This window comes from Silurus aristotelis (assembly GCF_946808225.1).
Source record: "Silurus aristotelis genome assembly, chromosome: 6".
Classification (NCBI taxonomy): Eukaryota; Metazoa; Chordata; class Actinopteri; order Siluriformes; family Siluridae; genus Silurus; species Silurus aristotelis.
Genome location: NC_139579.1, coordinates 15,672,550 through 15,685,497, shown reverse-complemented (window position 1 = coordinate 15,685,497; position 12,948 = coordinate 15,672,550). Strand labels below are relative to the sequence as shown.

At 37.6% G+C, this 12,948-nt stretch overlaps 1 protein-coding gene and 1 long non-coding RNA gene across 2 annotated transcripts in view; both read right to left on the bottom strand.

The window, feature by feature from the left end:
* LOC310727394 overlaps nucleotides 1-12,948 on the bottom strand; it is a 766,835-nt gene that overhangs the window by 704,521 nt on the left and 49,366 nt on the right. The gene's annotated exons all lie outside the window — the stretch shown is intronic.
* Nucleotides 3,143-7,111, bottom strand: LOC310727377 (uncharacterized protein). The gene is made up of 3 exons (XM_083543812.1): nucleotides 7,086-7,111; nucleotides 6,245-6,656; nucleotides 3,143-4,898 (listed from the first exon to the last, which is right to left on the bottom strand). Exons 1-3 carry the CDS (start codon nucleotides 7,094-7,096, stop codon nucleotides 4,761-4,763), a joined length of 561 nt encoding a protein of 186 aa, XP_083399938.1. The 5' UTR covers nucleotides 7,097-7,111; the 3' UTR covers nucleotides 3,143-4,760.

The window sequence follows — 12,948 nt, the reverse complement described above, 5'->3', positions numbered from 1 at the left end:
TAGATTTTGCTAAAAGGATGGAAATGGCAGTGGTGAACACGTATTTTAAGAAGAAGGAGGATCATAGGGTGACGTATAAGAGTGGAGGAAGGTGCACACAGGTGGATTATCTTCTGTGTAGGAGATGCAACCTGAAGGAGATTGGAGACTGTAAGGTGTTGGCGGGGGACAGTGTAGCTAGACAGCATCGGATGGTGGTCTGTAGGATGGTTTTGGAGGCGAAGAAGAAGAGGAGGAAAGTAAGGTTTGAAAGAAGAATAAGATGGTGGAAACTGAAGGAGGAAGAGTGTAGTGTGAGGTTCAGGGAAGAGGTCAGACAGGGGCTTGGTGGTGGTGAAGAGGTGCCGGATGATTGGGCAACTACTGCAGGAGTGATGAGGAAGGCAGCTAGAAAAGTACTTGGTGTGACATCTGGAAATAGAAAGCAAGACAAGGAGACGTGGTGGTGGAATGAGGAAGTGCAGGAGAGCATTAGGGGAAAGAGATTGGCAAAACAGAAGTGGGATCGACAGAGTGATGAGAAGAGTAGGCAGGAGTACGAGGAGATGCGGCAGCAGGTTAAAAGGGATGTGGCGAAAGCCAAGGAAAAGGCATATGAGGAACTGTATAAGAGGTTGGACACTAAGGAAGGAGAAAAGGATTTATACCGATTGGCCAAGCAGAGGGACCGAGCTGGGAAGGATGTACTGCAAGTTAGAGCAATAAAGGATGGAGAGGGAAATGTGTTGACTAGTGAGGAAAGAGTGTGTTGAGAAGATGGAGGGAGTATTTTGAGCAGCTGATGAATGAGGAAAATCAGAGAGAGAGAAGGTTGGAGGATGTGGAGTTGGTGAAGCAGGATGTAGATAGGATTAGTAAGGAGGAAGTGAGAGCAGCGATTAAGAGGATGAAGAATGGAAAGTCGGTTGGACCAGATGACATACCGGTAGAAGCGTGGAGATGTTTAGGAGAGATGGCAGTGGAGTTTTTAACCAGATTGTTTAACAGGATTCTGGAAGGGGAGAGGATGCCTGAGGAATGGAGAAGGAGTGTGCTGGTGACGATCTTTAAGCATAAGGGAGATGTGCAGACCTGCAGTAACTACAGGGGAATTAAGTTGATCAGTCACACCATGAAGTTATGGGAAAGAGTAGTGGAAGCCAGGCTGAGAGAAGAGGTGACCATCTGTGAGCAACAGTATGGTTTCATGCCGAGGAAGAGCACCACAGATGCCTTATTTGCTTTGAGGATGTTGATGGAGAAGTATAGAGAAGGACAGAAGGAGCTGCATTGTGTATTTGTGGATTTAGAGAAAGCGTACGACAGGGTGCCGAGAGAGGAGTTGTGGTTTTGTATGAGGAAGTCAGGTGTGTCAGAGAAGTATGTGAGGGTGGTGCAGGACATGTATGAGGACAGTGTGACGGCAGTAAAGTGTGCAGTAGGTACGACAGACTGGTTCAGGGTGAAGGTTGGACTGCATCAAGGATCGGCCCTGAGCCCTTTCCTGTTTGCAGTGGTGATGGACAGGTTGACGGACGAGGTCAGACAGGAGTCTCCCTGGACTATGATGTTTGCAGATGATATTGTGATTTGTGGTGAGAGTAGAGAGCAGGTTGAGAAGAGCCTGGAGAGGTGGAGATATGCGCTGGAGAGAAGGGGAATGAAAGTCAGTAGGAGTAAGACAGAGTACATGTGTGTGAATGAGAGGGAGGGCAGTGGAGTGATGCGGTTGCAGGGAGAAGAGGTGGAGAAGGTGGAGGAGTTCAGGTACCTGGGGTCAACAGTGCAAAGTAATGGAGAGTGTGTTAGGGAAGTAAAGAAAAGAGTGCAGGCAGGGTGGAGTGGGTGGAGAAGAGTGACAGGAGTGATTTGTGATAGAAGAGTATCTGCAAGAATGAAAGGGAAAGTTTATAGGACTGTGGTGAGACCTGCGATGTTGTATGGATTAGAGACAGTGGCATTGAGTAAAAGACAGGAGGTGGGGCTGGAGGTAGCAGAGCTGAAGATGTTGAGGTTTTCGTTGGGAGTGACGAGGATGGACAAGATTAGAAATGAGTTTATTAGAGGGACAGCACATGTAGGATGTTTTGGTGACAAGGTGAGGGAGGCGAGATTGAGATGGTTTGGACATGTGCAGAGAAGGGACATGAATTATATTGGTAGAAAAATGCTGAAGATGGAGCCACCAGGTAGGAGGAAAAGAGGAAGGCCAAGGAGGAGGTTCATGGATGTGGTGAGGAAAGACATGCAGGTAGTTGGTGTAAAAGAGGCAGATATAGAGGACAGGGTGGTATGGAGACGGATGATCCGCTGTGGCGACTACTAATGGGAGCAGCCGAAAGAAGAAGAAGAAGATACTCGCTAACATTTAAGACCGCCTTTAGTTTGGATTATGGCATCAGTTCGCCATGTTCTTGTATTGGCCTTGAATTGATGGGAGAGCAAATGTAAGCCTTTTTTTCCGATCAGTCTTATTCACAAGTGTTTTTTTTAAGACTACACAGCTGTTCAGTCCCAATCCCTCTAGTTCCCTTAAGTTTGTGCGTGTAGAAATGCTCTTAGTTTTACTATTAAACATAGCCGTGAGTTTTACTGTTGTTTTTTTACAATTTGATTTCACCAAACGTTTCATGATCATTTAAGACTTTTTTCTGACCACATTTCTTCCTCGAAGATGATGGTTCCCCACCATCCTTCTGGTTTTTAATAATGGGATTGACAGTTCTTAAACCAAATTTAGTAGTTTCAGCAATAGTAGTTTCTCCCTAAATGGTTTCTTTGCTTGATGAATGCCAATCATTTGACCCTTCTGAAACAGATTAATATCTTTTCCAGGACCACAGGATGTGTCTTCCGACATGGGTGTTCAAAAAAATGAGAAGCTATTTACAGCATATGTTAAATAACTTGTTGCCAGCTAAAACAATCATCCATGAAGTAATTATCCAATGGGAGGCTCTTATTTTTTAATTTGCTTATTTAAATCCATGGTGACTGCCTATTTTTTTGGGATGGGCAGTGTATATACACATATATTCAAATTCAACGTTTTCTCTGTTATATCTCTCCTTAATTATAAAATAAACAAACCGCTTACAAACAAGATGACGATCAAAATTAATGAGAAAAGACAGCATTAAGCTAGCCTAAAGAAACCAACCAGTCATTTTCACTTTAGTTTTATTTCAAGAATGACAATGTTTAACTGCCTTCTAGAAAATGGAAGTCAAATGCCAACATTATTGGACTGCATTGAAATGGAACTCATTAAAACAGAACAAGACATGATAGTCACCTTGTAGCTACTTTATCAATAATGTAAGATATTTAGGGATATTTCTTTCATTTTTCATACAAAAGTGAAATTACATTTTAGATCTGACCATCACAAAAACACAATCAAACAGAAATGGTAGATTTTCTATCATTACTGACACAATACTGCCACACAATGGTGAACATCACCATCTAAACAGATTTTTTTTTTAATCTAACTTACAATCTATAAACTTTCACTCTACTTTCTATAAATTAAAAAAAGTGACCTACAGCCAGCTTTGAGGTTGAGCTTATCAAATAGTACAGCCATACTTAAAAATTACACTGTGTGAGACCTTACAAGGAGAAATAATTTTCAAGTGAAAGAGTAAATATAACATTACTTAATAACAACAAATATACATCAAATAAAATAAATGGAAATATCATTTTGTTTAAACTTTTTAAAAAATATACGTTGCATGACACTATAAATGTTCACAAAATTTCTAAACACAACATCCTCAGGTCCTCAATAAAACATTCACAGAAACTATGTATTTGATTGTATTAAAATATTTAAGTGATTGCATGTGTCTGCATTATAAAATGTAAAAAAGAAAATTACAAAATTAGTTGTGGCTGATCTTTTTTTTTTGCCAATCAAATCATTAACCCATTTTATAATCACACAAAGCTTGTTTTTAAGGCCATTGTCAAAATGTAAAATATATGAAAATACAAAATGGGTATACCAGTATATTGTACTGTTACATATTAAACCAGTTTATGTCACTATAACATTCACATTAGATTTTCCAACAGGATTTTCAGTTCTTAAAAGAGCAAAAAAGTCTGTATAAAAATGTCCAGCTCTGACAACTGCTCTACATACTCCATTTGTTTTACTTCATAGCAATTATTATTATTACTATCAGTTACCATACACTTTATAATTTTATAATGATGACAATAATGTGAAAAGCTGAATTGCAATAGACTTAAAAATTGATTATTGACCTGAGATGATTAACAGATGAAATCACATGTTCAGATTAGGTTACTGGCACTAGGTGAAAAGTCACATGCTTGACTCATCATGATTATAAACTGCTTAGGTCATGATCAAAGAAAAATCCACCAAGCGTGAATCCTTCTAGGATGTCTTTTTGGTGGGATACCAGCTGTGAAAAGCCTGAAAAATCTTTCCTTTTTTCTTAACATAGACAAACCAGTCTGAATAAATTTGAGAGTTCATTAAAAAACACTATGCTAATGAGCCACCACAAAGAATAAAATAATAAAGCATTAAAGATTTTGTTTGTCGGTTTTCTTTATTTATTACAGGCCTTTATGGGCAATTAAGTTAAGACCTAAGGAGTCTAATGGGAATAATTTGGACCACTTGGCTGAAAAGTACCTCAGGATTACTGAAACATCAATCACATATCAATTAAATGATTCTGGAAAACTTTGTACTTTGAAATGAAACTTTTGGGAGGTTATACAAGGATTTTATCCCATCATGCGCTACCCTTTGTCCTTAAGATCTCAGGCATGAGAGGGGAAGCTGCACTCAAAGGCCCGGAGTATGATGTGCTGAAACTCTGCAGTCCAACGACCAGACACTTCCAGGTGTAGCGAAGAGCTTTTCCAAAGTTCTGAACAAGTGAGAAAGGGAGTAAATTATAGATTAGAATTCTACAACCATCTGAATTATATATCTATATTAAAATTGTGTTTATAAAAGACTTCAAAAGGTATTTCACAGGAATATAAATCATACAAGCCCATACATAGAGATCTCTATTACATTTTGACATTGTGCATTCAACGTTTCATTTTATCCCAAAGGCCACATCATCATGGAGCTTGCTGTGTGTTCGAGTCTCAATAAGGTTAATACAAAGGCATTCTAGACAGTTTTGTGGAAACGATTTGGGGAAGAACCACATATCGGTGTGGTAGTCAGGTTTTCCCAAACCGTTTGGCCATACAGTGTATTCTGAGCAATCACTGTTGCCAAATGTGTCAAAAAAATGTAAGAACAACCAATGGCTTGTTGCATTAGCCAATGTAGCTATTCTAAAACGCATGTCCTGACATACAGCTCAGGGATAGTTGAGTCCCTGGATCACAAAGCGAGTACAAATACGTCAAATCCTTTTACTTAGAAAAACTATAATATGGAAATATATATAACATATATGATTAGCATGTCACAATGGTGCAGTTTCCAGGTCCCTACTTCAATCCTATGCTCAGGTTACTGTTTGTATATTTTCACACAGGTTTTTTCTGGGTTCTTAATTTAAAATTTTAGATTTAGACACCCTTTGACTATATTGTATATTCTTCTTCTTCCTTTTAAATTACATGTGCTGTTTGCAAAGTATTTGAAGTATTTATTTCTTTATTTCTTTTTTTTTGTATCAAAGTTCTTATGAACTGATCACATTTGTGGGATCTTACACTTACATACAATCATGCCATGCTGACGTAGTAGCAATAAACCTGTACCTGTAATGAAAAATTATAAAGGCATATATTGGTTTTGTTAAAATTATTAGGATTTTATTTTATCTTTTTATATATATTTGTAGATTATTAGCAAGCGCCTTTGTCACGTATACATTACAGCACAGTGAAATTGTTTCTTGGGATATCCCAGCTTGTTAGGATGCTGAGGTCAGGACGCAGAGTCAGCAATGATATGGTGGCCCTGGAGCAGAGCAAGATAGGGGCCTTGCTCAAGGGCCCAACAAAGGCAGTGCATTTCATTTATAATTATATGCAGTATGTTTATGAATCATAAATGTTTTTATTTTGTAAAGTAGTTATTAAATCAAAATATTGCCAGAAAAACAGTCTGACCACTATCACATGTTCAGAACATTACCGCAGGTCGAAGATAAAGCAGATGTCATGTGACATCAAGACCAAACTTCCTAAAGGTAAAAGATACAATAATTAAAGAAGACCCAAACTTTAATAAAAGTTTACATACTTTGCGGATCCTCTTGTTTTTCTGTTGTTTTTCCCAGTGGTTTTCTTCTGGGGCTGTATCCGAGAATCTGTCCTCCTCTAGAGGCTCGTACCTGTCTGGCAGCACGGTGAAATGCACTTGTTTTGATGTCTTCTGTTTGCGGCCAGTGGACTCCGCGTTCACACGCTCACACACACACTTCGCCGTCACACACTTTTCCTCAACACAGCTGATGATTTTCGCCTTGTCCTCTTTTTTGCTTTTCCATTTCTGTTTGGATTTTCGAAGTTTTCTTCGCGACATTTCTTGGTCCAGCGAAAACGCCACCGAGTCCGTCACGTTCCTGACGTAATTGACTAAACCTACGCGCATGCGCAGTGCGGGACAGCGGACTCGTTGAGGGGACAAGGCACACGGGACAGTTGGATTCCCTCTGGAGAGATCAAGCACGTCTTTATCGAACTTTTATTCATTTGTCATTGGCACATAATCAATAAATATCTAAATATGAATAGGCATACAACTCAATAAATAAATGAACACCGTTTTTACATTTGGTGCCCAGATTTAAACAGGCTGAATTTGGGAGAAGTAGTATGTTTGTGTAGGACAGAGTGAGACATGTTTCGGACCCTAATAGTCACACCACTTTGCTGAATATACAATAGAAACTTAATAGCTGTAAGTCAGAGGTCGGGAACCCATGGCTACGTGGCTCTCCAGCTGTCTCCCTTCACTAACAATTTATAGTTAAAAAAAAAATATATATATATATATATATATATATATATATATATATATATATATATATATATATATATATATATATATATATAACCGTCACTAGAAATCATTTACCTACAGAAAATACATTTACAATCCCTTTGTTTTGCAGCAAATCAAAAATGAATGAAAAGTCAGGTTACAATGACATGACGTCGATCCGACCAATGCGCTGTGTTTCTTTTTCACGACACCAATAAACGGCAAACATACTTACGTTTCTATGGTAACGCTATCAGTATGTTAGGATACACGGTAATGGACCAGAATGCTAGGTTCGCTAAAGAGGGCAAGAAAAAGAAAATACACATTAACAAATAAAATAAAATAGTTTCATCCTTTCTTTCCTTTAAAGAAATGTAGATCTTGAGCTCCTTTGTAGTGACTTGATCTAATTATATTATGTTTGATTTATATTTGTATTATATCTGTTACTTTGATTTATGAATCGTCCCTTTTTGTATATCAATTTGCGTTTTAAATCGATTCAAACTTGATGTTGCTTTATAATCTCTTCTTTTTGGAGCTTTGTTTCTTATGAAATTGATTCAATTAGGACCTTTAACCAACAAAGAAATATACAATTTCCAATTAACAGATTACATCAAGGAAAATAAAAATGCAAATGAAAAATAATTCAAAACTTGTCAACAATTCACCATAGATTAATAGATTAATAGTTCTCAGTCCATGGAACAAGTGTATATGTATGTGTGTAAGGAAAATAGTCCTCTGATCCAAATGACTAATACAATAATTGCAAAAGTCTTAGTATGATGTGTGCAATTGTTTGTGGTGTAAATGTTCAATAGTGCAACATTCAGTTTTGTGCAATGAGGTAATCAATGAGAAATACCAACAAGGCTCGATAAATTCCGCTTGTGAGATCAGAAAAGACACGGATCACTTGATGAGTCGTGAATTCTCTTCTTTCCGTCTCTTTTAGGAATCTCATACTGGGAGGATCTCAGGATCAAAGAGATTTTACAAACTCTCAAAAAAACCCTGACCAAATTCGGGGGATTTCAACCCAATTAATCAAACACATGGGATTTTACAGGGTCCACAATTGACTATCATTCATTTCGAAATCATCAATGATCGCACTTTGAATACGCTTTAAAAAACACCTGTGATTTGCAAAGCGCGTGCTCTCCGTGTGATTATTTCGTCTCACCTCTGTGACGTCATACACTACCGCCGTCATATAATGACTCAAGTTAGTATTTTAAGTGAAAATATAATTATTGCAAATTAAATGTTTTGTCATCAGCTTAATTCTGACCTGTGTTACCAAGTCAAGTCAAGAAGCTTTTATTGTCATTTCAACCATATATAGCTGACGCAGTACACAGTGAAATGAATCAATGTTCCTCCAGAACCCTGATGCTACCTACAACGACATAAAACAACAATCACAGAAACAAAAAACACAGGGCCAAGGACTAGTGTGTCCTCGCCACATAAAGTGCATGTGTGCAACCAGTGCAAAGACAACACAAGACAGTGTAAAACAATACAAGACAGTTCAAGACAACACAAGTTCAAGACAACACAAGTGCAAGAAAACAGTGCAAGACAACAAAGGACAGTGCAGGTCAAAACACAAAATAGCTCCGCCAGTAAACCTGTTGTGGCAAGACAAAGTGAACAAAATTGAACAGTAGCCAAAATGTAAACAAAAAAATGTTCTGCAAAAGAGCACATATAGCACCAGTTCAGAAAAGATGTGCAAAAAAGCATTTAAAAAGTTAATGGTAATGAAGTAATGTAATGTGAGTGGTACTGAAGTCATGGGTGTGCGAAGTGAGTATGGGTGTGTTGAGTCCGGGTTGTACAGATAAGTCACACAGTTGTGTGTGTGTATGTGTGTTTGTGTGTGTGTGTGTGTGTGTATATGTGTGTTTGTGTTTGTGTTTGTGTGTGTGTGTGTGTGTGTGTGTGTGTGTGTGTGTGTGTGTGTGTATGTGTGTGTAAATTCAGTTCAGTTTAGTTCTTTGTTGAGAAGCCTGATGGTTTGAGGGAAGAAGCTGTTACATAGTCTGGATGTGGCGGCCCGAATGCTTCAGAACCGCTTTACTGATGGTCAGAGAGTGAAAAGTGTGTGTGACAGGTGTGTGGGGTCATCCACAATGCTGTTGGCTTTGCGGATGCAGAGTGTGGTGTAAATGTGTAAATGTCCATGATAGAGGGAAAAGAGGCTCTGATGATCTTCTCAGCTGTCCTTACTATCCTCTGTAGGGTCTTGTGATCTGAGAGTGCAGTTCCCAAACCAGGCAGTGATGCAGCTGCTTAAGATGCTCTCAATGGTCCCTCAATGGTCAGGATGGGGGGAGGGATATGGGTTTTCCTTAGCCTTCTCAGGAAGTAGAGACGCTGCTGGGCTTTTTTGGTGATGGAGCTGGTATTCAGTGACCAGGTAAGATTGTCCGCCAAGTGAACACCAAGTAATTTGGTGCTCTTGATGATCTTCACGGAGGATCCAGCGATGTTTAGTGGAGAATGGTCACTCTGTGTTCTCCTGAAGTCAACAACCATCTCTTTAGTTTTGTCAACATTCAGAGACAGGTTGTTAACTCCACACCAGGCTGTTAACTGTTGCACCTCCTCTCTGTATGCTGACTCATCGTTCTTGCTGAGGAGACCCACCACGGTCGTGTCATCTGCGAACTTAATGATTGGATTTGATCTGTGCATTGCGTGCACCATGAATGGTCATGGCGAAAAGAAAAAATGCAGAGGAACATCGAAAGTTTCAAAATGAGTGGACAGAAACATGTGCTTCTATTGAAAGCTTTGGTGCTCTGCTCTGTCTGGTTTGCACAGACCGTATTTCCTATTTTAATAAATCCGACCTTAAGAGACATTTTAAAATCTGACAGATGAGAGTTTGAACGCTTACATGAAATTGAACCTGAACACTATTAGCAAGACAATTTAAAGCCAGAAGTCGCACTAATTGTAGGTATCCCGAATAGAGGAAATGCGCTTTTTCTGTGACGGATGTTTAATAAAGTTTTATTTTATGAAGGTTTGATTAAAAGCTTGTAAGTAATTTAAAAGCAATGGAAATACTTGTTTGCAGGGCCCAGTGTAAGCGCTGTTCTTTGATCTTCACACACACTTAACCTTTTTTGCTGCATATTTTAGACAGATTTGATTGTTTTTAGGCCTAAATAAAATTGTTGAAGAATATGTCATTTGCGATGCACCTAATGCTTACTGTCTATTTCAGTTTATATCTTATATATTGTCGAAATACAAGGAAAACTTTTAATTTAATGAAATATATTTACATTTTCAGATGTGTAGCACTTTTTTACAATGGGAATTGTCTCAAAGCAGTTTCACACTGATAAAGCGGTTATAAGGTTATATGGTTTTTTTTGCCTATACATTAGTTCCTTATAATTGTTTATCCCTGATTAACAAGCTCGTGGCAACTGTGGCAAGGAAAATCTCCCTGAGATGGTTTGAGGAAAAAACCTTGAGAAGAGGAACAAGACTCGAAAGGGAACCTCTACTCATCTGGGTTGCACCGAATGTCTATTCATTGCAGTTACATTGTTGAGGTGTGTAGTATTAGGTGCATAATTGCAGAACTATTCATGCAACCTGTGGTCCTAAACCATTTTAGTAGACTGTTGATATTAATTACAGTCCAAATCAGTCTTCAAAGTTCTTGAGCTTCTCAGTGGCATCATGGATCTTTAGGCTCTAGATGTTATAGCAGGGCATGACATGAACATCAAACATCTGCAGAGCTTCTTGTATTTTTTGCAACAGAAACAGAAATGGACAAAAAGCTTAGCTTTCTCAGCAACATCACAACATTTGAATAAAGGGTTGTGGTTGTTACATTTAATAGTGTGGAATGATTCGATGGTCCATGCAGAACGATTGCCTAGTGGCACTTCAACTTGTTGCACTGCAGGTTTGTGTAATTTGATATTTCAAATATACGTGCTTTTCGTTCATAGAGCTTTTTATCAGATAGACACATCTGCAAATCTGCCTACAGTATCAATCCATCTGCTCTTGAAAATGTGAGAATATCTGTCCCTATGCCTGGTGAAAGTGACCATTTGTTGTTGTGCTTGGTGAGCACAATAAAGAGACTGGGTAAAGACCGTCTGGAAAACAAGTCAAGACTTGTCTGCTTCTATTAAATATCATTCAACACAAGCTGAGGTCACCCCCATTGGTGATAATAAAGGGAACGTCAGATTTTACAGATTTATTGCTGCTTCATCACATCTCATAAGCTCTATGATGACTTAAATTAGTTCTTACCCTGTGTCTTGCTGGTTGTTGGTTTCAACTGAGAGTAGGATCAGCATTTCAAGTGACTTGCACCCTAAGTAAAATATGGGATCAGATATTACGAGTGTTTTCAGTTGTCTAAGAAGAAAGGATTACAAACAATCACAAAGCCTCTGATAGGTGATCTACATTAGCTTTCGTAGGAAACAGCTCTGCTGGTTCAGAACAATATAAAGTAGAATAAAAGTTTATATTCATAATCATGTACCACAAGTTAAGTACCATAAGGCCTTCTGATCATTTGGGTTAATAGTGAGAGGACAAATGTGATGTATCAGGGGCCTTTTTTATAAGCTGCCCAGGTATGGTCGGGGAAATAGTCAATGTAATGGTTTTACTACAGATAATTTACAATGAAATAAGCATACAGGGGAAATTCATTTAAAAGATATCTAAGCAAATGCTTTAGCTTACTGCAAAGATGTCAGATAATGTATTAAAAGTGACAAAAAAGTTATATTATATTAGCTAGAATAAGAAATATCTGTCATAGAAACTTGCAAATACATTAAATCATTACATACGATTTAATGATTTTGAAGGAAAGTAAACAGACAGCCAAGATAAGATAACGTAATTAGTATCTCCGAGATTGCTTACTGCAGACTGTTAGTCCAGATAACTGTCAGTGCACTGATATTTCAGCACGTCAATTCTGTATTCTAGCATGCAAAGGCCCATGTTAGAATGTTTTATCACCTTTTACAACAGGCCAAAGTTTGCATTTAGTCAGAAGAAACCTGAACAAAGTTCGGCACATTGTACAGCTATGCGCTATATTATGTATGAGGCATGAGTTCAGTTTGTGACCAAGGTGAAACTATGAGCCTTACAATCTAGAAATAACCAGAAATGGCTAGATACAGTATATTAGCTGTTACTTTAGCATCTTATGTTTTCCTATCATTGATAAACGACATTTAGGACACTTTAAATCAGCTTAGTAGTGTAGTTTAGGGTATAATGATAATATATATCAATAAATTAGAGATGCCCGAACTAGGGCCCTCAAGCCAAAGTTGGAACATGATGATCTTTAATTTGGCTCCGCATGCTATATATGGGAATAGGGGGGAAAAGGGGGAAAATTAGATTTTGAAAAGATTATTGAAAAATAAGGTCCAGAATAATGTCTTTCATTAGAATCACTGGAAAGTTGTATTAGGCATTGAACTCTTTTGTACTATGAATTATATTTAATATTTTATATATTTTATATTAGTAAAGAGTTTCTCATCCTGCTATAAGTTTCTCTGAACTGGTACTTTAAAAATATAACTACAATAGTTAAGCATATTACATAGTAATGTATAGTAAGTATTTATTGTTTTAATATTATGAAATCAAAAGAGAGGAATAATGGCAAGTTTAATTTAAATATAATGTTTTGTACAATTCAACATTTATTTCAATGTAATTAAAATTTTTAACCTTCATAAAAATCTCTATACAAAAAACATTTACATTTTTGACTAGATTATTTTATTCTCAAAACTAGTTGAATATATGAGTGTGTGTATCTTCTAAGTAACTGTGCTAAGAATAAAATAGATTTTTATGTATTTATTTTTTAATTCACACTGTACAGCCAATGATCTACCACATTTACCAAGGGACAT